This window comes from Peromyscus californicus, unplaced genomic scaffold (assembly GCF_007827085.1).
Source record: "Peromyscus californicus insignis strain IS unplaced genomic scaffold, ASM782708v3 Scaffold_4__1_contigs__length_199733344, whole genome shotgun sequence".
NCBI classification, from domain to species: Eukaryota; Metazoa; Chordata; class Mammalia; order Rodentia; family Cricetidae; genus Peromyscus; species Peromyscus californicus.
The window spans coordinates 34,479,906-34,505,545 of record NW_026294562.1 but is presented as its reverse complement, the minus strand read 5'-3'; the positions used below and the strand labels follow the sequence as shown (position 1 = coordinate 34,505,545).

At 36.5% G+C, this 25,640-nt stretch overlaps 1 protein-coding gene across 14 annotated transcripts in view; it reads right to left on the bottom strand.

The window, feature by feature from the left end:
* Positions 1–25,640, bottom strand: part of Rfx3 (regulatory factor X3) — a 268,551-nt gene that overhangs the window by 143,479 nt on the left and 99,432 nt on the right. For 13 of the 14 annotated variants that reach the window (XM_052713326.1, XM_052713331.1, XM_052713337.1 and 10 more), the window contains one exon: positions 1,092–1,216. In XM_052713326.1, coding sequence (XP_052569286.1) covers positions 1,092–1,216 — 125 coding nt within the window. Of the gene's footprint in view, positions 1–1,091; positions 1,217–7,062; positions 7,083–25,640 lie in introns of those variants that run through there. The other variant, XM_052713336.1, reaches the window with a different exon arrangement.

Sequence of the window (25,640 nt, the reverse complement as noted above, 5' to 3'; positions counted from 1 at the left end):
CAGAAAGGTATATAAGGTGTGAAAACCAGGAACTAGAGCTGGTTAAGCTTTTAGGCTTTTGAGCAGCAGTTCAGCTGAGAGCAATTTGGATGAGGACACAGAGGCTTCCAGTTCAAGGATACAGGATCAGCTGAGAAGTTGGCCAGGTGAGGTCAGTTGTGGTTTGTGTTCTGTCTCTCTGATTTTCCAGTATTCACCCCAATACCTGGCTCCCAGGTTTGATTTTATTAGTAAGACCTTTTAATATTCGTTCTACAAGTTCCTTTTTAGTAGTAGTGAAAAAAAGAAAGAGAGGGGAAGGGAGGAAGGGAGAGACAGAGGGAGGGAGGGATAGATGGATGGATGGAGGAATGAATAAATTACAAAGAAACGTAAACATAACTAGTATATTGAAATATGCAAGTTCTTGCCATTATTTGGAAAAAGTGACATGCCAGTGAGCTCACAATCCACATACAGAACTGTTAACTGGCATGAACAGCAATACTTTTGTCAGTATCTTTCCAAAACAAGCCAAATTCCCTGAGCATGAATAAGACCTGTACTAAGCATCTGGTGATTAATTCTTTTGCAGTTCTTTAAATGGGATGAGTCAGATCTCCAGACCTTTAAGATAATTTCATTTTCATTAAATAGTATTTAACAGCCAACCAGTGCCACAGCAATTCCTGAAACACCACAAAGGCAAAATCCTTGCCTATAAAGTATATTATGCTTCTCAATATTAAATACAACTCTCAACCTATGTAAAAAAAAATACCATTGGTGACATTTCCATATAAAAGATATTAGAAGTTCTAGTAAGCAGTGGGAAGAAAAGGGGAGAAAACAGGTAGACAGGTCAGGAAAGTCACCTCCCTTTATGAGCTAGGAGAAGCTCTTAGAAGAGGAACATGGTCTACAGTCCAGCAAGGAAGGGACCTGGCACACCTGGGAAATATTTAAGAAACACTTGCTGAGCTAACCTAGAAGGGAACTATGCCTATCTCCATCCTCCAGGAGGCAAGAAAGTAAATTGCTAGTCCTCTTTGAAGTAAGCTCTGTTAGACAACATAATGAGCACCAGCGCTCTGGAAGCAACAGGTCCTTACCTGCTGCTGGACTGGCACTTGCTGTACCACCTGTGTAGGCACTGCTGCTTGGCTAGCCACAGACGTCTGTAGAGTCACTGTCGACCCCGTGTCTGAACCCGTCTCTGAAGTCTGCATGATGGTCTCTGGAACAGAGGAAAACAGTTTACACTGCTGGCCTTGCAGCATAAGCTTCATTGCTTGTGTTCCTCATATCAAAAACCGAGACTTCCGAACATCACACCACGGACTCCAATGCACTGTCACAGTAACTCACACATGCTATTAGTCATTCTGATCAGTGTTTAACTAAATAAAGAATAATAATATATTAATAAAATTAATAATGTTTACTTTTGTAAAAATCCTTATTAGTACTTCCTGATCTTCAATGAAAGAGGCAGAACTTCACTGAAAGTTATTGTCCTTGGACCCAACTGTTATAAAGTATTTCAATCCTTTAATGAACTATGATCTAAAATAGTCAAGATATAAATCTCAGAACACAATCTAAAATAGATGACAATGTAATGTACCATACTTTCTAGACACTTTTCAAGGCTATTAGGATGACGATAAAGCAGCAGAATATAGAATAAACCATTTCTAAATTTAAAAGTTATTATTCAAACATTATATATACTGATATACTCTAAATTCAGACACAGGATCATGTTTTCTAATTTTCTTAGGCTTCTGCAGTGATATCTTCTTTTGCTACTTACAAATTCAATAAAAAATAAATGTGAATTTTCTGGTATGTGGCTAAAGGTAGGAGACACCATTTGATAGCCTATGAAAAGTAATACACTGCAGTTTAAACTAGTAGATAGCACAGCTGGCATTCACGTTCCTTAAGAAAATTAAATTCTCAAGCATTCAGTTCTTTGGAGGAGAAAATTAATTCTACTCAACATCTTTGTCACAGTGTGACCAATCTAATTCTTTTCCACAACTATCATCTTGTTCAGGTTTAGAAATGGACCTTGAAAAACAACAAATATGTTCTTATTTTAGAAAGCAAAATCTATAGCCCAGAGAGTCTAACAACTTGGCAAGAGAAAAGCTGGGCTGTGCTTTTCATTTTGACCAGCGTGATTTTCTCTACAGTTTTATAGTGGCATTTCTGTAGGTGATCTGTGAATTTTCTTATTGCTTTCTTGGTCAAAGTCCTAAAGCTACACAAATCTCATCAGATACAAAAGTCTAGAAGTAACAACTGCCACCGGTTGTTCAAGAGATGTAAAGGGCTCTTCTGAGTGTTTTTCATAAATATATTTATTCATGAATAGATTAATCCATGAAACAACCTGGCTTTCACTTTTAATTGTGGGACCTTGGTTATACTGAAGAAGGAAGAGAGGGGTGAAAGGTAGACTTCAGCTAAGGCATCATTTACATAGATAGGCTAACATAGATAGGATTTTCTGGATATGTGGGAGACCAACTTGTAGAAAACTGTTGTGATTTTTCAAAAGAAGCTGAAAAATCAAGATTTTATGTGAAATATTACAAATTGTGGCTCATTTAAATGTAACAATCGTGTTAAATTGGGACTAGCATTATAACCATGGAGATGCCTAAGACTAAATGAGAATGATATCATTTACTATACAAAATTCTTGTTTGATTAGGGTGATGGAAGACACTAATGCTCCAAATTTTGGAAGCCAAAGCTAGGCTACAGTGCAATGAAAGAGTGCTTAATTATCCCTAGGTTAGATTCCAGCACTGGCCATCCCCTTCAAAATTACCTTTTTTCTTAAAAGAGAAGAATACATAAATTAGGAGCCACATCTCTTCCTTTTATTTTTTTCCTTCTATGACAAATAGGGAGAAAAACAGCAATCCAAAAATGAAAGGAAAAACCTTTCAGGTCCTTTGATTTATTAAGTATACACAGAGTATTGATTACATTTTGTGCTATAACAAAGGAGCTAAATGTGTATGGAAGGCTTGTGGAAGGAACAAGGAATGGACCATACTGGATAGCATCTACTGTGTGGGTTTTCAGTCTCACAGCGCCAGGGTAACCAGTAGACCTTTGTTAGATGTACAGATACAGAAGTCATGTGTAGCCAAGGAGTGCTCCTCCTTACTCCACTCCATCCAATAGAGTGTGGGTTCCCAAAGTACAGTCTCCTGCACTAACACTCCCTCTGTTTAGCACAGAGCGAGCTGGAAGCTTTGCCAAGACTAGCTATGTGCCAATATTTTGCATTAACAAATAAAACTATAATGTTCTTCATTTTATAGGTGAGTAGTTTGAGGTTTGGAGATGTCAAATCACTCACCACTTACACACTACCACACATATAGGAAACAGAAAAGAATGGTTTGATGTCAGAATAAAGTTCATGCTCTCAACTTCGCAGGATACATTGAAAGCTCTGAGTTTAATAATACACAGTGCACAGGTAAATATAATGAAAATAACATAAAGTGGTAAAATTTTAGAATGAGGAAACCATAAAGGAAGCAAAATATGTCAACTATTCAATAAGAGTAAACTAAACAAGTGTGGAGAAATGATTGTTTTAAAATTCAAAGCTAGAGAGTAGGAGAGAAGTTTCTAATTGGCCTCCAGCTCTGTCTATACTACATCAAAACTGGCATAAGGAGCCCAATCTAGTGTACCCAAGTATCAATCAAACCCTAGAGTACTTTCTGCTAATTCTAATCTCTGTTCATTTGACTAGCTTTTTAAAAAATTTATGAGATTTATGTGTATGAATGCTTTGTATGTATATCTATATATGCACCAAATATATACCTGGTTCTCAAAGAGGTCCAAAGAGGATTTCGGATCCCCTGGAACTGAAGTTATGGATGGTTGTGGGTGCTGGGAACATCCTCTACAAGAACAGCCAGCGCTCTCAAACCCTGAGCATTCTCTCTAAGCTTCTGACGAAACGGCTTCATTCTTCTCTAATTTCACTACCTCCATTAGTCCTGGAGAAGACTCTCTCTCTAACAGACTCATGACTTCCACAACCAGGCTTGAACGGCTCTAACTACAATTTGGTCTATCATTTACTAAGTTTTTTCCTGACGCTAGAAACCAGTCTAACTGCACTAACAATTAATTGCTAATTTAATTCTCAGAGGAAGTCCATGATGCAGATGTTATCCTTATCTAACAAGTGTGGAAACTGAAACATAGATGAAGTTTAAAAATTGTTAAAAGCATGCAGCCAGAAAGAAGAAGAATCTGAATTCATTCTACGTCTGTCTGGCTTGAAAATCCATGCTTATAGCCACTGGGTGTACTGTGATGCAGACTCATGACAGTATAGTTTCCAAACAAAAAGCTGAACACTGGGAGTCAGAACAGTAATTTGAGGTTCATAATGTTTTCTTAATGTACATTTCCAGCAATCATGGAGACAGATCCATTCCACCACTGTTCCTAAAGATATGGAAGTATTTTCTCCACTGAAGCAATAATTCCCAACTAATAAATATTTTTCCAGAACCACTTTATGTTCACTAATTCTGAAGACCTAATCTTAACGCAGAACAACGACAACATAAAGCATATTGAGAGAGTATAATCCTCTAATCAAAGTTTGTTAAATAGATTATTTTAACCTACTGACATACTAAAAGTATTCTGGGGAATGCCCAACATTTGTGCAAATTGAAGTTCGTCCCAGGAGGGCAGTGTCCAGAGCCTGCCACCTTAGGGAGCTGAATAAAAGTTGGGTGCTTATAATGTATTCTCATTGACCAGCAGAAGTTTCTGAGGCTTTGTTTATGTCTAGGGGTAATTTGGTTAGTTTTGTCCCTTCAGTGCCTGTTAAGTGATATTTGTTTATCAATCACAAGTGTAGTCACATTAATCTATTTTGATAAGCTAAATAACCCCCTGCAGTTTGCCTCCGATGTGGCCCACATGTAAATGAATTGTATATTCTTACAAGGAGAGACTGCACAATTTCCGTCTAGTCATCCTTGCCTAATGTGGCTGTCAGGTGTGTCATGAGCAACAGATGCTTGTTTGACAAAGGACCTTTTTATTCTGGCTAATTAAGCAGTTGGACACACCCGCCTGCTAAGGGTTCTGCTTTGTACAGCCAGCTCTGGATGAGTCATGAGAATCCAAGGCTAAATAGGCCACATTTTGAAAGAAGGCTAATTAGGCCCTAGGAGGAGGAGAAGAATATTGCAAAACCCAGCTGCTGAATGCAACAAATTAGCATTTCTTCAACCTGATGGGCAAACCTAGGCAAATCAAGTGTGTTTGGAACAAACATGCCTTCTTGCAAGTTGCAAAGCATTTAAATGTTCTATAGGGGACTTCCTGAAAACTATTTAACACACTCAAATTCTCAGTTGGATTCCTTTTATCACATACAATGTACATGCCAAATTAATTGGTTTACTAATCTGACCTAGTCAATCACTTATGAAACAGAACTTTATAAGTTTATAACTGGCTGGGTCCACCTGATGCTTGCTGGGGTCTTCCATCCCGAAATACTTCCTTTCCCACAAAGAAGCCTGAGATGTCTCATTCTCATTCCATTAAACCGAGTTTTTGTTTTCTGAGTGAAGAATGTGATAAAAATCTACAGTTTCTCAAATTGCTTCTTCTTTTACCTTATCATAGAAAGACCAAGATGCTAATTCCACTTCCTGCTTAAACCAAATTAACCAAAATTATTATGATAGTTACTTTATGATCAAAATAAACTATATCTAAATATGCTATACTCAATATAAATGATAAGAATTTTAGAAGCCTGATTCAACATAAGATCATAGAAATGCTATTTCATAATTTTAAATTATTATTTTTAAACTAGAGAACAAGTAATTTGACATTAGTATATTTTTACATGAAGAAAGAACCGAAACTATTATAAAGGTTCTGAAACATAAAAATTTCATTACTAATACTCAACTTCAGTTAAACCTCCATTAACTCCTCCATTAACTAAAATTATGGGTATAATGGGACTGGAGAAATTGCTCAATGGTTAAGATATTTAGTGCTCTTTCAGAGGACCAGACTTTGGTTCCCAGCACCCACATTGTTCAGTTCACAATTCCCTTTAACTCCAGCTCCAAGGTATCCATCAACACCTTTTTCTGCCCCACCCCCACTGCACACAGAGAGGGAGGGATGGAGAGATGCACAGGCAGAGAGAGAGAGAGGGGAGGGAGGGAGAGAGAGAGACATACACACACAGACAGGGGTGGGGGGAAGAGATACATCTGAATAAAAATTAAAAATTTAAAAACATAAAATTAGGGAATTAAAGTGAGCATTGCTTTTACAGAAAAATATTGTTAACATTTACATTCCTGAACAGAAAATGAGTGTGAATATCTACATTGATTACTCTGGAGTTGGCTACTAAAAGATTATTTCAACTTTTAATTTTAAAAAAGGTTTAGTACAAAATAATAGGAATATTTGAACTGGTCTAATTATACACATTTAATATGCATTAAATAATCACATAATTTTTTAAACCTTAACAAAATATACTGAGCATATTATTTTATCTACACAGACAAAACAAAAGACTTAATTTTTCACTTCTGTACACAAGAAAAAAGTAATTGGAGAAACTATTTACTGCAGCCATAGCCAAAACCTTCTCTTTAAAAAAAAAAAAAAAACCAAAAAAACAGATTTCTAGGGAAAGTTTATGCATTGCAAAATGCAATCTTATCACATCAACAGATAATGTAATTGAGGGATATAAGAAGAAAATTCATTGACTTTCTATATGATGAGAGCCCTGTTTCTTCATTTAAGTTTCATGGTGTGATTCTTAGGAGTGTGTATAGTAAATCTTTTCTGCTAATTTCATCCTCAGAAAAGATGAAGGAATGATAATAGTGTAGACTGATCTGTAGTCAGATTTCTGTGATAATCAATGACAGTGATTAATGCTGGAGATGATTAATCAGCACACATGTAGCATACACAGGTTGCCTGGGTAACTTTTTTCACTTTTCAACAAAGGCTTTCATTTACCTAATTCTTCCTATGACTCAGAAAAGATTATAAAAGATTGTTTCTTCTTTCAAACTGAAATACAAAAAAAAAATCTGTTAACAGTTTTAATCTTAAAGGACTAATTAAGAAGTAAAATGAAACCATCCATTAACACTAAACCGAAGTGATGAAATGATATGAAAATCATTTTGCCATTTGTTTTGCTCGTGGTTATCAAGAGAAGCAGTCATCAGGCAGAGGTGTCATTCCAGCTTTTCCTCTCACTTGTATTCACGAATTAATAGTCAGATCAGTCTTGTCTAGACGACAGGCCAAATAACAACACAAAAATACAGTGTCCAGCTAACAGCGTGGGGGCAGGGAGAGGAAAGCTGGAAACCAATAAACAAACTCCCCAAGGAAGACAACTCTATTCTTGTCTCTGGAAACAAAATATCATAATATACAGAGATTCCTACAAAAATTTATGAGACCAAGTAATATATTTTCCCTATTAATCAGCCCAATCTTCAGAATAACCTGAATCCATCAAATTGATAATAACTCTTACAATTCAAAAGAAAATGAACACTGATTATTTTACCACAAATTCACTGTCACTATTAATTCAGATATTAGGACAAGTTCCTATGTTCGTCACTAATGGCACAAGTGATTTGTATATGTTTAATTCCAATTCCATCCATGAAATACATATTCCTAATTACAGAACAGGGAAATTAAGTCTAAAGAGATTAAATACGTTTAATTATTTAATGATTATTAATAGCACAGAACTATTAACAAATAGGATTCAAGTAAAAGGCTATCTCAATTTGATAATAATGGCCAGTCAAAATTTGGGGCCCTAAAAGAAAGAACCACAGATTTGAGCACATAAACATAGCACAAAATTGAACATGTATCATGTTTCATGGACACAATCAAAACAGTGTTTTATAATTTCTCTAAGGCTTTAATGTTTGTATTTAGGAAAGCACATCAGGGCTGTCCAGGGACCCTAGAACAATATAGGCTGTTGCCACTGCTCTAAGTTGTCCCCCTACCCAGAATTTGAAAATATGTCTCGATTGCTGAAGACTACACATTTTGGTCACAGGATTTGGCAAAACCAAGGTGCTACTGAACTGGAAGCTTCCACTCTGTTGGCCAGATTTCATAGTACTGGAAGGTACTATGCTGGCTATTCTAAGAGAAAAATCATTAGCACTCCACCTATCTGTGAACCCCAGTCATGAACAGTGTGGAAAGATAGGCCCAAGGGGCAAAAGGGGAAGGTTATAGGGTTGACCAACACTTTCCTGCAGAGGCCCACTCTACAGGAAAAACATGCATGCCTGGTACTGTAAATTTGGCCCACTTGTCTGTGATGTAAAAGGGTGATCTACTAAAATTCTGTTAAATGGACATAGTGTCAAACTGCCATTTAAATTCCTATCTCTATACCCATAGATTTAGTAGGTATCAGACCTCACCAGAGATGCTTCTTTGTGCAATGGATGACAGTCAACACAAAAACACACCACTGGTCAGAGCGCAAACACTAAGTCTCTTTGGAATACTCAGCTATAACTGTGACTATCACATTACTTCCCCAAAGGATGAGGGGCCATGGTAGAAGGAGGTGATCCATGGGTTAGGGATAACCAGAGCAAAACAGTGCTGTGGGATGGTCTGTATGGCAAATGTGTTGCTGATTAGTCAATAAATAAAACACTGATTGGCCATTGGCTAGGCAGGAAGTATAGGCGGGACAAGGAGGAGAATAAAGCTGGGAAGTGGAAGGCTGAGTCAGAGAGACACTGCCAGCTGCCACGATGACAAACAGCATGTGAAGATGCCGGTAAGCCACGAGCCATGTGGCAAGGTATAGATTAATGGAAAAGGATTAATTTAAGCTATAAGAACAATTAACAAGAAGCCTGGTACGGCCATACAGTTTGTAAGCAATATAAGTCTCTGTGTTTACTTGGTTGGGTCTGAGGGGCTGTGGGACTGGCGGGTGACAGAGATTTGTCCTGACTGTGGACCAGGCAGGAAAATTCTAGCTACAAATGGCGTCCAACGTGGTGGCAAGAGTTTCCACCTAAAAACTAAGAAAAAAGATTCTAAAACGGAGCTAAAAACAGCTTCCTAATTGTCTCTCTCAAATGAGCGGCAGCGACTGGTTTGAGCTACTTGTGGGTTCCTAGCGTGCGCGCTTCATCTGCAGTATGGTGGGAATGAGGCCTCTGCAAGTGGCACATTAAGCTGCATGGTGGATTTAGCCTTTGCTAGTACAAAACAAACAAAAAAAAACAACAGAAAAAAAAAAGAGGTTTCTGGGCTACACGCTGCTTGGATAAAAGCATAGACCCATGATAGCTCCCAGAACTGGTGGAAAACGTACCACTGCCATGTTGGGAAGCTGAGGTGGGCGGAGCCAGCAGCCACAGCTGCTGCAGTTTAAAGCAACAGATTCACAATAAGACAGATTCAGATGTAATAATTCACAATGTGTGTAAAATATACGTAGGCTTGAAAGAGACAAAAAAGGTGATATATAGTTATATAAACAAATACATAGTTTTAAAAAATAGTCTTTAAAGAGACAGTAAAATTAATATAAAAAATAAGCCACGTGAAGATGAATATTACACAGAGAATCTGGATTGTGTTATCTTTGGGATTTTTAACTGCAGAAAAACATTTGATTGTAAAAACTGTTGAGTTATGCCAATATGTATATTTTAAAGATACCTTGACTTCAAAATTTGGATATAAGGATATGTTGCTTTGGAAAGGAGACTCTGCTTTTGTTCCCACAGAAAGCCAAAGGCTATGGATTTGTTCCAGATTAAGATACATCAGGTTTGACCAGCCAAGACCCCCTGAAAGGTCTCCGATGACGCCATGGCCCAGATGATCCAACATCCAGAATGGTTTGAAGGCGACTGGCTCAGACGATACACCCTCACGGACTACTCCATAATCCTAAAATTTTCTTTGTGTCCCCATAAGATACAGCGCCCCCCTCCAGCAGGAAGTAGTAAGAGAAGCTACGCCCAAATTCCCAAATTATATGTAATTTTACTTTGTTAAGGTTAAAACCTTCCTTTTTGAAAAAAAAAAAGGGGGGGGGAAGTGCTGTGGGATGGTCTGTATGGCAAATGTGTTGCTGATTAGTCAATAAATAAAACACTGATTGGCCATTGGCTAGGCAGGAAGTATAGGCGGGACAAGGAGGAGAATAAAGCTGGGAAGTGGAAGGCTGAGTCAGAGAGACACTGCCAGCCGCCACGATGACAAACAGCATGTGAAGATGCCGGTAAGCCACGAGCCATGTGGCAAGGTATAGATTAATGGAAAAGGATTAATTTAAGCTATAAGAACAGTTAGCAAGAAGCCTGGTACGGCCATACAGTTTGTAAGCAATATAAGTCTCTGTGTTTACTTGGTTGGGTCTGAGGGGCTTTGGGACTGGCGGGTGACAGAGATTTGTCCTGACTGTGGGCCAGGCAGGAAAACTCTAGCTACAAAACAGTGTCTTCTTGACATGACAGGAATGTTGCACTCATGAACTCACAGTTGTATGAACACCTGCAGAGAACATGTATACATACAATCAAGCCAGTCAACATTCCAATATGGTGGTGGGGTTTATATTTCTTCCTGTGTAGCCAAAGAGCTACTGACAGTTGAAGGCTGCTGAGGGAAAGAACATCAGCTTTATGTGCATGTATGGCTCCCAGTAGGTTGACAACATTCCAGTCGAGGGCCCCACACCCACGAGTATATGGGCTACACAAATACACTGAATGGTTAATTTTTAAAAAGAAAGAAAAAAAAAGGACTGACATTAGGAGGGGTGGACAGCAGATCTTGGAGAAATTAGAGTTTGGGGAACAGCAAATATGACCTAAATACAGTGCAAAAACTAAAAATATTTTTTAAAATATATAATCTTCAGAAATTTGTTTAAAAAATACTAGTCTGAATTTTTGGGGGTGCATCTTGGGTTCTATACTGCATAACTGTTGATCCCTTACACTTGCATTAATCAATGACAGGAAGGAAAGAAAGTGAGTAGCTCAACTGTCAAAAACAAAAGTTCTAACATTCCAGTAATAGATTATTGAGGCAGGGAAGGCCGAATGAAGCACTGGGCCACGCCTTAAGCAAACAATGAGCTGTGACACACACAACAAGCAGTACTCTAGCCACAGGAAACCTGACCCATAAGCCCCAAACCGAAAAATGATGACGTGTAACCCAAGGCCAACCAAGAAACACCACGGCAGCTAGAAGCAAAAGTCCACCAACAGCCCCACATATATACCCCAGCCTTCTGATTAACAAACAAGCTTGCTCGCAACCTTCTGGAGTCCATGTCAGTACCTCAGCGTCCTCCCACCCACTGCCCCTGGGTATCAGGGCCAGCGAGAACCCAGCCACAGTGCCTGCAACAGATTATGACAAAGATATATAAAAGATAACACAGATAGACACAGCACCATAAGCATAAATATCAGCTTCTCAATTAGTAGATAATCCCATAATGCATTTTTTTCAGATATACAATGACATGCTTAAGGAAAAGTTCTTGAGGCATATACTATAAATGTTCATGGTAGAGGACAATGTTATTGGAACTTCCAAGAGACCAATGAATATACTTGGAGTAGTTTTAAGCTAGACCTAGAATTGCTGGTGAAAGCAATATGAGTTGAGCATGGGATGGTAGCACATGTCTAAACCCAATGTTTGAGAGGTTGAGGCAAGAAAATCAGGTGTTCAAGGTCATCCTTGGCTCTACAGAGTGAGTTCTAGGTCACCTAGACTATAGGAGAGACATGTATCCAAACAAAAAGGAACATAGACCCTAGAAACCTACCTCAACATGGACCAATGAACCTACCTCACTATGGAACAATGAACTCACCTTAGAATGAACAATGAACCCATCTCAACATGGAACAATGTAAAATAGTCTCTCATAAATTCTGTAATACAACATAGCTTTTCACATCAGGAAAATACCTATTAATTTAGTGATTCTGATCTGTTCAGTTTCTCGTCAAGAGTTCTGCCTCTGTCTTTTTTACTGCTAAGTAACTCAAATCTCTCCAACACTTCTTAAGAAGCACTCTAGATGCTTTTAATAGACTATGTTATTTTTTTAAAATATTGCCAGATGCCAGGCATAGTGGTGTATGCCTGCAATCTGAGGACCTGGCCAAGACAGGAGAACCTCAAATTTAAGGCCAGTTAGAGCTACATAGTATATAACACACCAGCCTGAGACCGTATTTCAAAACATAATCTCTAAAGAGACTCTCTAGATTCAATCTTGCTAGTTGCATAATCATTACCTGCTGTGGGATGGTCTGTATGTCAAATGTGTTGCTGATTGGTCAATGAATAAATCACTGATTGGTCAGTGGCCAGGCAGGAAGTATAGGCGGGACTAACAGAGAGGAGAATTGAGAGAACAGGAAGCTGGGTGGGGGAGACACTGCCAGCCGCCATCAGGACAAGGAAGATGTAAAGTACCGGTAAGCCACAAGCCACGTGGCAAGGTATAGATTAATAGAAATGGATTAATTTAAGCTGTAAGAACAGTTAGCAAGAAGCCTGCCACGGCCATACAGTTTGTAACCAATATAAGTCTCTGTGTTTATTTGGATGGGTCTAAATGGCTGTGGGACTGGCGGGTGTCAGAGATTTGTCCTGACTGTGGGCCAGGCAGGAAAACTCTAGCTACAATTACCATTTTGTGCTGAAGGAAGGAAATCTACATTCATATACACTTTCAAAGATGAATTAACCCCTTTTATGTTATTGCCCAAACCTAATGTCCAATCAAGAATTAAAACCTGCAATTCATGTCTGATCCCATTGATAACAACTGATAAGAGCAAAGATGTCTCTAACAAAGTTCTGGATTGCAATCCTGGAAGATACACATCAAAGTTTGTAGTTCACCAAGAAAGTGGTTTCTTGTCTGCTTTTGTAGTGCTGGGGATCACACCCAGGACTTCATGTATGCAAGGCAAAAATCCCCAGTCCTCAAGTATCTCATTTCAAAACAGGCACTGGTATTGGGTGTGCATTCTTCCTACAAACTCCACACACTGTATGTGGTTTATTCCCATGTACGACAAGGATCCATCCTATCTCATATTTTGGGTTGATGACCAAGAACATGCTTGCCAAGTAGGGCATCCCTATCTTAGGATGGCAACAAAGGAAAGGCAAACATTGTCTTAAAAGGCACAGAAACTTAAAGAACCACTGGAGAATTAAGCCTATAGTACTCTCCCCAAACAGGAAGACTGTGGTTGCCTTTTATAGGGACTATAAAGCAAGAACAGGAATTCTTACTTTTCTTCACACCCCAATGATAATTTTCCTCTTAAATGTTCTTGCCCACACAAGAATTTTCCCCATCTCTTTTTCTTTTTATAAAGAAGAGAACAGACTTTTTACAATTCCTAACTATTCTAATGACAGGCTCAAAGGAATCAACACCATCTAAAAAAGGAAAGGAATACTGTATAATAACAGTGCTAATCATGGGAACAATATCTCCCATTTTAAATGTACAGTATCTTAAAGAACTGATTCTCATCACTGACATTTTTGGCAAAAAAAGCGAGTATGAGTGGGTGGAGTAGGTGGACCCCCCCAAAAAATACCTCTCTATTTCTCTCTCTCTCTCTCTCTCTCTCTCTCTCTCTCTCTCTCTCTCTCTTTCTCTCTCACACACACACACACACACACACACACACACATACACACACACACACACACACACACACACATGCACACACTAAAACATTTGCTGCAAAACATAATGCTAGTAATCAAACAAAACATTTCATTACAGAAATGCACTTGGAATACATTGAAGTATTTAGCCAACTTCAAAATATCATTTAGATATTTAATGTCTAAATAGATATTTAAATATAGATAGAAAACATTTAAATAAGTAAAATTTATAATAATTGCAGTTATTCTGTTCTCATGAGGCTAACATTTGGAGGACTGGCAATACACTCTCTATATGGCTGAGCTTACAACTTAGTCTAAAGCATTTTCTTTGCTTCAAAACAGTAATTTCTTTTAAAACTCCCTTTTAAATAGTACTACAACAAGAAGTGATTTCTTATGTCATTTTATAAATGTTTAATACCTCTAACAGGAATAAGTGGACATTTAAAATCAACTCAATTCTTCATGATGGACAGAATTTCATGTTAGACAACACTTTAAGTAAGAATGAAAATCCACACAAAGGAGTTTCATCTCTCTCCCTCTTCTCCTCACTAAACTTTGCTGGTCTTTTGTGGGGAGTACAGTTAAGGGGATAGAATTCTTCATCTTTTATAAATACATTAATAATTAGCTATTCTTAACCCCATAATTCTTTTCCTAACCAAATTTGTCCACAAGAGTGCCCTAAAGTCATCATCTACATTTACGTAGATTCTACTGGATACCTGGGTATTTGGTTTCTAGCCACTCTCAGAGAACCCTTGTTTCTAAAGATGTTAAGAGAAACATCTCATTCTACAAATTATATTGCTTTTCTTACCTTTCAGTCTGAATTAATCACAACCTCTTATCTCTCAAAAAGTTCTTTCATGACATTCTATATTTCTGCTGTTATCCCAATCTGCCTGCCCAGTCTTTTCTCCCTCAAAGGTTTAACTTCTTCCCCACTGAACCCCTCTCTCTCTCTCTCTCTCTCTCTCTCTCTCACACACACACACACACACACACACACACACACACACACACACACACACACCCCCCTTGGGTTTGGGATATAAGTTCTATATTCCCAATACTTGGTTGTAAAGGATTCAGCCATTTATATCAACTGTATGTAATTAACTCCCCTAAAAATAAGCATAGTCAAGAATTCTCCTACTGAATTGTTGTTCCAGATTTTCAACTACCTGTTGAATTGTTTTTAAAAGCATAATGTCATTACACATCTAAATCTTAACATTTAATCATCAAAGAGAAACTTAAATTTTCATCATGCTAATTAAATTCCTGCCAATAACTGCTCTTACAGGATGTGGAAGTTATAGTCTGTTCTCAACGAGTTCAAGATCAACTGATTCCTTCAGACAAGACTGACTACCTTGACACCTAGTTCCTTTGGTATCTCTATATGTACCTTACAAATAAGAGACAGACTTCTTTTCTCATATTCCCTGACTTAAATCACCTACCTACTCCAATAGTGATTTAGCTCTAATTAGCCCTGAAATCTGCTTTTAGATCTCCATCCCACCACACAGATCCTTGGAGTTCTACTCTCAGGATAAAGTGCAAACTTCCTACCAAGAATTCAGAGACTCCTTAGAACGCAGCTTCAGTTTACACGTCCACTCTAGCTACATGGTGTTCCCTCAGTGCCACAACAGTTGATTCCACTTCAAATATTGTTTTCCGCCTCACTTCTCTCATCTTCAACTTTTAGGGCTAGAATAAATTCTTCTTCCTTAATGCTTCCCAAAGAACTATCACTCTTTCCCCTTCTTAACAAGTCTGGGCCTGTTGTCCTCCCAGGAGTTGCTGTAGCAATGTGGCATTATTCTACATATAGCAGTCACCATATTGTACTACAGTGTACATCATTCATCTTGACACAGAAAGAATAAACTTTTGCATGAGCACATGGACTATGATTACCTCATCACCTACAAATATGCCACAATGCCTAATACACCCAGGATATTAAATGTATTGACTACAAATATAATATGACTCTCCAAAGACTGTGAGTTTAAGATCCCACTGAAACAGTTCTATGCTTTTCAGAAGTATTTAATAGTTAAAATTCTGTAAAAGTATAATTGTCTGCTCTAGCCATCTGCAATAGTGGCATTCATTAAGAATGTATTTTTATTTTTAATGTGACTTCAATTTCAATTGCTAAATTATTATTCAATTGTATAAATTATTATAACTCCATTTTAAGCTTCAAAAAACTTTGTATCTAATTTTTAAAATAAAGAAACAGGATTAACTAAATTTAAATGAGCAAATCAACTTTTTTGCTACTGCTCTAAACCTTCTAACATATCACTTACTGTTTTAAAAAGTACAAATGGTTCACTGAATTGCAGTTTCATAACTAGTGCTCTACCGATATCATCTTAGGTGGCCCTGTTATACTTCCTTTGTTAGACAGACACAGATCCTTGATTTTCACAGAGGAAATGCTAAGAATAAGTAATTAGCCTAACAGCAATTGTCTGACTTCAGCACTAATTGATGACTTGAAATTTATTTGAGTTTAGCAATAGTCAACTGTTATTCTCCCAAGTTTTCTTAGTAAGTACTGAAACTTTCTACTGAAGAAGGTATTCCAGGAAGACTCGAGTTACTAGTCAGTTAACACTTTATCTAAAGAATTTAAGTACAAGTAATCTTAAAATAAATACATCACAGAAAAAGAATTTAAGTAAATTATTTTCATCTTTCTGGAAATCCTGTGAGGAATATACAGTTACTATTCCCCCTTTTCTATGGATGAAAAAAGCACACAGTGTTTAAATAATCCTATCAGCATCAAGGTTGTATGACTAGGAAAGAAGAGAGTTAGAATGTAATGTGATATATGATCCCTAAGGTCTGAGAGAGGTGTTGTCTTGCTTTCCTTTTTAATCGCCCAGCCATATGTAGTACTAGGCTCAGTATATGACACTGTAAATGTTTGACAGATCAACTGTTATGTAGTCCTGCATTATAGTAATTGCATCTGCTGTGAGTTCTTAACCTAGTTAATAATCTTCCATGATCTATTACCCTCTTGAAGTCTTCATTTCTATTCCAGCAGCTCACAGTACTTAACATGGTGGTTATCTATTCTTTTCTTTCTGTATGTCTCAGCTAAGACTAATAAAAATAACTAAATCCGGGGTTGGAGAAAGGAGTCCAGTAGTAAGGCACCTGTCTAGCTGGACAAGGACATAGCCTTGATCACCAGGACTGCCCGCCCCCCAAAACACACACACACACACACACACACACACACACACACACACACACACACACACACACGCTTAATTGTGTGGCTACTATAATCTTCTGCTGGGGTCCTAATCCAAACAAAGTTGGAATCTGAATCAGGGCTTGGGGACTATATTTCTTGCTGAAATCTCAGCACTGAGCTCTCAGGTGCCCACTTCAATTCTTCTAAAGGAAGGATACTGCAGTTTCTTAGGTGCCAAAAGAAAGAAGAGTCTCAGTTAGTCTTCAACATTGGCACCATAGTCTGTAGCTCCCTTTCTACTTAGTAACAAACTGCCTCCCCACAAGTGCCAGAGAAATATACTTAAATATACAAAATCAAATGGCATTGCAATTAAAGGTAATAATTGAGAAGTCTTAAGGACAGAGAGCAATAAATAATAAGTAAATAAAGTAGTGTTTAGAATATCTAGCTGCACTGCAATGCCACAATGAGGTCCTCTAATCCAACTTCATCTCTGCTCCTACTTAAGCACAAGGCCATCTTTTCTTGTCATATACCAATAACTTGTTGCACAACTTGCTATATTCATTCAGTTGTTCAAATGTTCATGTAGAACATACTCATTGTAGTGGTAAGACATGGGAGTGTACAAAGAAACTTTTGGTTCTCATCCAGGCCTTTTTAACTTCTTTAGGTTAGCCAACAGTCCATCTGTTTCATGTAGCTATGTTTCATACATCGATCAACACACAAATACACATACACAGACATAGAACTTCGACATGGTTCAAATTCTAGTTACAGGATATGGCTGAGGTAAAAAGTCAAACAAAACAAACATACAAAAACAGAACAAAAAAAACTCTTATTCCAAAGACAGGGATGGTCTACCATAAGGGCCTGGTACTGTGCCACACACCCAGTCTCTTCCCATGCCAGGCAGAGATATGAAGAAATGAGAAGGCTAGGTTTACAATGTCAAATGTGAACTCATTTTGTCAAATGACAATTTACCAATTCACTCAATGTTTCTTTAAACTATGTGTGATATTAACAGTTATCTGTACTAAATAACCAGCATTAATGAGCTTTGGAAGAGCTATTTGATGCTTTAAATTGATAAATCCAAGGTTTATCATGAAATGTACTGCAAGCTTGCTCTATGTCTATACAGACTGTATCTGAGAATTACATTATTTTTTAGTAGAGTAACTTCTGGGAATGAGAATGTTTGTTTTTGATCAAATTATATATGAACTTCTTGAATACTTATAAGTTCATAAGTGACAGTGTGAATGATTTATTCCTTTAAAAACATCTTTTATCAACTCAATTCTTTACAACCCTCAATTTATTCCTTTCTTACTTAGTTCAGTTGAACATAACTTCTGTTTTAAGTGATTAGCAAGTATTAAAGTTACTACATTTAGTTATCAAATACACATGATAAATTTAGCATATGACTGAGAAGAACTGACAAATAAATCTATTATAAAATATCTAAGGTGAAATGGCTATGTAAAGAACTATTAACACCAAATTGAAACTTAATACTTGCCACTAAAAAGCCCAGTCTTTTGCAACGATTTTATACACAGTGATTTGTGATAAATTTTAAACAGATTTAATATAAGCACACCTCAAGAACTAAATAATTTGTCATTAGGCAAATTGATGCATAACACTAGTTGGTATTAAACAAAATGGATAGTGAGTGAATTTATGTTTCAGTAAATTTATTTCAGGAAGAACATTCATTCGTAAATGAATCACTCAGTAAATGTTCTTTGGTTTAGGAGGGTAATCAATTATCAGATAACTGACCTCTTTCCCAATAGCAACACTTAGAGTTAAGAAGTGCTCAGGCTCCCAATTCAAGAGTCTGAGACCAATATTCAAAATGGTCCCATTGGTTGGTATTAGAGTTGGCATTAAAACTCAGGACTTCAGTTCCCAGTGAAAAAACAGCTTTAACAGAGCATGGCTTAGAAACGACAAGAAGAAGGCTGTCACAAAGAACAGGGAACGCTGCCAGGAGCCCCAAGCACTTATTGCACAGTGAAAGAAACACTCATATCACATGGAAAATAGAATCCCACGATCAGAGGCACACCTAGAAGTTTCCCAGTGTCTTTCTCACTGGTTCAGGGCATTTAACAAAAATTTAAGTAAAGCAAACAAGGCAAATGTGTGTGATAATGCCAACTAAATGTTTGTACATTGTATATACCGAGGGCTTCTCAGCCCCTTTTCTCTATTGTGTGTTATCCAGGTCCTCGGTAATCTATGTTCACTATTTCTGAATGTAACTTACAGTACAGATTGTGTTTTTATTGCAATAAAAAAAACCCAAAAGACTAATTTCTAGTTCACCAGGAAGCAAAAATCAACACATCAGTAATTGTAATCAAAATAAACAGGAAACACATTCTGAATTTTCACTTGAAGCAAGTAAGTGTAATTTCAGGGTGTGAGAAGGAAACCTTTTAAATGAAATGGTTTGTGTAACAGCTTTTACAAGGTGCACTTTTCACTGTCAACTGCATGAAATGCTCAGAAGGATAATCAGTTTTGTGTGGCAATTTACAGGCTCTCCACAGCATGCAGTAACTATCTTTATTTTGAAGTTGCTTCTATGTTTTTATTATGTTTAATTTTCATTTTTAAAAGATTTAAAATTTATATTGTGTGAGAGTAAATCTGAAACAATCCATACTGCTTAAATTCTTTAATCATTCAGATATGTTCTATTGGATTTTATTAGCTTAAGAGCTGTCAGACCTAAAATACATAGCAATATTGACAAATTTTTAAGCAACATAGAAACAAACACCTTACAAAAATTTTGATGTACATGTAATATTTATTATGAAGATATTATCAACTATTCTCTTGTTGTACCCCAACAGTAATCTAATATTTATATATCTAAAATAACATGTAAGATATAATGGTTATGCCATAGTTACATGTGGTCATTTTTCTTACATCTAGATTTACAAAAATATTTCCTAAATACAACTAAATAGTTAATTGTGAAAAACACATTTCCTTTCATTATAAAAATTATTTATCACTGAATAATAAATTCTTACACTTAAAAGAACAAGAGTTTTCTTAGTTGTGAGAATAACTAGTCATCCCTCCTCTTTCCCCCTTTATTCCATCACTTTCTCTGCTGTCCAAGCCAAATAAAAGGACTCCATATAAATAAACAGTAGTGACAAGATTGCACCTCTAAATTGCTCTGTGTAAATAAACTATCACTAATGCAGCTTAATTATACCATTTATTTTATTCTTCAAGCTTTTTTGGCATATCCTGACAACTAATTTTCACATTGACTATAGGACCTCAGTCACAATCTGAACACTATTAAAGATCCAGGAAAAGCCCTAAGTGGTGGTAACATGTAAAATGGCCCTCTCTACTTGGGAAGAGAATGAAGAGGAGCAGGAATGCAAGCTCATCTTTAACTATATAATAAGTTCAAGGCCAGCCTGGGCTATATGAGAATCTGTCTCAAAAGCACAAAGCTAAATTTAATTATTAATTTTAAAAAGGCAAACTATAATGTCATGTATACGCACATGCCACGTGAACAAAAATGTTTAGTGTCTGAAAATAACACCATCATCATGAATTCAAATCCACTTTATTGTATATTCTTGGCTTGTACAGGTAGCACTGGAGCAGAACTGCACTACAGCAACACCACTAAAGGTCAAAATTAGTCTTATATTACTGGACTCAACAATGTTCAGAGAAACACAGGCTCAGAGAGCAGGGCTTAACGTGTACTTCAGGCAATGGCCCTGAGTCACGGCTTATACTAGGATTTATTTGGACCTCCACAATGAAAGTTCTACTGTATCACGTTACGAGTAATGTTATGAGTTGCAGAATTCGCTCTTACCATGACCCCAAGATGATTCTATTTTTGTTTTCGAGTCCATAAACAGTAATTAACAGTAGAAAGGCAAAGGAGCAAAAGCTTCTAACAAATCAATAAGAAAAAAATTATTTATTCACTTGACTGTTTTTCTTCTTGAGAGTGCTCTAAAGTAGTTTTAGAAAGTAAACATTTTTTTGTAAAAAGTTAACGAAAAATAATTTGGGGGAGACTGGCATTTCTGAAGCTGCTGCTCCAAACTGAGCCAACTGGGGAAGCCTATAGCGCTCTGGGGCAGCCTCAGTAAACACAAGAGTATCTGCAGAAACTACACAACCTGGTCAATAACCAAACCAAACCAAACCCAAGAGCCATGTAAACTTGAACTGCACCAACCTTCACAAAAGCACATCTGTATAGAGAAAGAATTTTACAGTCATCTGAATATCCAGGAAAAATGCAAATCTCTGAATTTTTCATCATTGGTACTGAAAATTCTACAGATAAATTCATTTTTTCTCCCAAATTGGGTATGAATCATTAATACAAATGTTGAAAATCTGTTTGTTATTTAACATAAGTGGAATAAAGACCAATGTAAATAAAGAATAATTTAGAAATAAGATTCTAAAGTGTTTTATACTGATGAGTCTAAAAATCTCACTTTAAATGCATAAAAATTTTCCCAGTTTGACAGTAAGAAAGCAAAATCTACAAACCAAAACAAAGGAAAAAAAAAAACCTTTACTTAGGAAATACACAGACACGTCTGTAAAATGTGTATATTTATTGGAACATCAATTTTTTCAGTTACATTACTTTTTCTTTACATCTAAACTGTCAAAATGTTAAGTTTCTTTCCAAGAAAACATGAAAATACTTGTTAAGGCACAGTATTACACATATCAAACAAAATTCTTTAATAGCACACCCAAGTCATCTAAAGAGTCATATTGTAAAATTTTATTAAAACTCAACAATTATAATTGATGTGGCTTATGTTCTCCTCCAAGAATGTTCAATAAACTTGTTTTATAAATATGTTTAAAATTTGAAACATATTATAGCTAATAATTTGTCTATGTAGCTCAAAAGTGAATGCTTTAAATTTACTTTTAAATACCCTACCCTCAGTATTAAGATTATGCTTTGTTTTGAATTAACTTACAAAAAAAAAAAAACAAATTAGAATCTCCATGGAGAAACATATCTAAAATTACTGCAGAGCCTGGCATAATTTCTTTTTAGAAGTTACCCCCATTTCCCTTTCTTCTTGCTTTGAAGAGGAAGAACAGATGCTTGTTGAACATGACTCTCAGCCAGCATCTCACTGCTTTGACACATCCAGTCAGGACAATCAGAAGGGATGAAGTCAAGTTCTTGGAGCCACAGCCCCCTTAGCAACTGGGAGTAAGGCTGTAAGTGAAAACCCACATGCCTTTTTTTTGCATGCTATCTTGACCAGGGAGGATAATAAATCAGGAAAAGAAAAACAGCAATCACTCCCTCCACCTAGATGACCTGGAAAACAGTAAAGGTGCAGGAGAGAATTTTTGCCATCAATTAGCTCTGTCTTTTCCCTTCACCTTTCCAGTTACACCCAAACAAAACAGACCCAGTCTATCTCCTGGGCCTTCAGGGTGGAGGAAAGAGGATCTGAAGTTCAAGGTCATGCTCAGCTACATAGGGAGTTCCAGGCCAAACTGGGCTAATGTGACCCTGTCTTAAAATCTGTATCTAAACAAAAAACTACCATTTATTGAGCACCATGTAACTGCCACAAAAATTACACATTAATTTTTAGCACAGTCTTGTACAATCTGTGCTATTCTCTTATTCTGTATGGGGCACACTGAGTTCTCCAAGATCAAGTATTTTCCCAAAACCTCCATTCCCAAGGCATACTTGGAAAGAAATAAAACTATAAAACTATGCTCTTAGCATACTTGTCTGATATATATATTCTTGCTTCTTTATTTCAAAGTTAATGAGAAAAAATTTGTTTCATATTTGAAATTGGCAACATGAATAAAACAGGCATTCTTAAGAGTAAAATCATGTTCTTGCAGAGCCAGCAAGAAATTGTTAAAAATAACACAGATGTGTATTTTTCATTAGTTACATTAACTTGAAAGGTCCAATGACAATATTTACTATCTTAACAAAAGTGAAAGTTGCATTAGCTATCACCAATATTTTATAGGCATAACTGTTTCTAATCTGTTTAGGATAAACTTATAAAATTTACATCAACTCCAAATAAATACAAACTCACTTAATCCAAGACACTGCTATGAGATTCAAGTAATGTTGCCAAGATCTAAAAAGCATTGCCTCCCTTGGCTACCTCTTTTGTCTTCTCCACTACAGGACTGTCCCTTTCTCTTCTGTGTCCTATGCACACAGTGTCCCTGAAATAATATTTTGAAGCTTAACGTTCACTTGTAAATTGTGAAGACTTTTAGATCCATTGTCCAAGGTCATTTTCATTTACCCAAACTCCAGTTTTATAATGTGAACTGCTTCTTTATGAATGCAACACAAAGAGACACAAGATGACCTTCCTTCTCATTGTATCATACCTTCCTTCTCATAGTATCGTACATTGCTGCTAATCCTCAAATTCTCCTTCTGTAGATAATAAAAGCAGTGACATTCCTGAATGTGTCTGTCACTAGCCTTATTGTAACTTACTTGCTACCTATATCTTCCCAACTGTTGAACATATTTGGATTATAAAGTTCACTCATAGTAATCTCATCTACATTAATGATCTTATCTCAAGGTTGAAAGGAATGGTCAAAGTTTGAAGAAATAAAAGAAAAAAAAGCACAAACTTGAGAGTCAGCCAGTAAATTCTAGATTCTTTACATGGCAAATCACTATTAAATCCTACAATCTGCCAAACATTTTAATCAGGTATTTAAAAATAAATGCTAGCTCAATGAATCATGATAACCAAGATAGAAGTCAAATGCTTAAACACGCAGGACAAGTGCTGTGGGATGTTCTGTATGGCAAATGTGTTGCTGATTGGTCAATAAATAAAACACTGTTTGGCCATTGGCTAGGCAGGAAGTATAGGCGGGACAAGGAGGAGAATAAAGCTGAGAAGTGGAAGACTGAGTCAGAGAGACACTGTCAGCCGCCATGATGAGAAACAGCATATGAAGATGCCCGTAAGCTACGAGCCACGTGGCAAAATATAGATTTATAGAAATGGATTAATTTAAGCTGTAAGAACAGTTAGCAAGAAGCCTGCCACGGCCTTACAGTTTGTAATCAATATAAGTCTCTGTGTTTACTTGGTCGAGTTTGAGCGGCTGTGGGGCTGGCAGGTGAGAGAGATTTGTCCTGACTGTGGGCCAGGCAGGAAAACTCAAGCTACAGACAAGAATTGTTTTGGGTGATTCATATCCATGTTGGAGGTATGAAAAATGGGAATCCATTACAAATCTTGCAGGTGATAGTGCTAGAATTTGAATACAAACCTAACAGATTTCAATACCAGTATTTGTTACAGTATGCTATGTTTAGCCTATTTCTGCCATTTAAAGTTATTTTAATCTGCATCTCATTCGGGGAAAACAAAACAAAAGAGGAGATACCCTTATACCTATAAAAGGAATAAGCCAGTAGGAAAATTTCTGAGAGTAGTGTTTTTCAAAATTCCTAAAAGGTATGCAAACATGAATGTTCCCCACTGCCAAGTGCTATTGAGAACCACTTTTCCTAGACTATACATGCAACGTAGTGTAGCATATAAAGGAATACTGTGGTAAGTTAAAGAAGCATATATTCAGTCTATACTAACCACTGAGATAATAAGCAAAGGATACAAAACAGATCATAGAAATTGCTGCATTTAAATAAGAATGTAGTTCTCAAGGTAGTAACTATCAGCAAAACATGAGATTTGAAAATAGTAATGCATTCTATCATAAGTGGAGATTTTAACACTTTCCTCCAAAATTGATCAATAAGAAAAAAAGCAAAGATAGATAGACTGAACACTATTAACCAACTTGACCTAATTGCCTTGATAGGGCACCCCATCCAACAATACCCAAATATACTCCCTTTTTAAGAACAGGCAGAACATTTATCAATACAGATCATAATGTCAAAAAAAACATAAAAAATTAATCATATCAAAATTAAGTTAAAAGAGAGTAGCATGGCTGCTACTATAACTAGCAACAGTATGCCAATCAAGCATGAGTGAAGCCCTGAGTTTTACCCCCAGTACCAACAACAACAAAAATTAGATTGTTTGGAAAATAAATATACACCCCTAATTAATCAACAGGTAGTCAAAGAAGAAATCAGAAGGGAAATTGAAAATTCCTTTAAAATGAATAAAAATGAATATATAACGTACTATAACTTGTGAAAGGCAGAACCCCTTCCACAAACATGAGTAAAGAAAGCACAAATAAATGACTCACTAACTCAATGTTTAGTGGGAAACTCAAGAATGAATTTAAATAAAAAAAGGTTTATGATCAATAAAATATTAAATTTTGAAAAATTCTAGGGATATTTCTAAAAGGTAAGACCAAAATATTTACCAAAATATAAAAATCAGTTCTAGAAGGAGTATAATTTGCTTAATAGGATTTAAAACAGCAAATATTTTTAAATCAGTCATCTCTGCTATAAGAGCTATATATTAATATCTGAATGTTCTTATTTCCATCTAATAAAAGAAGATACAGATGTACA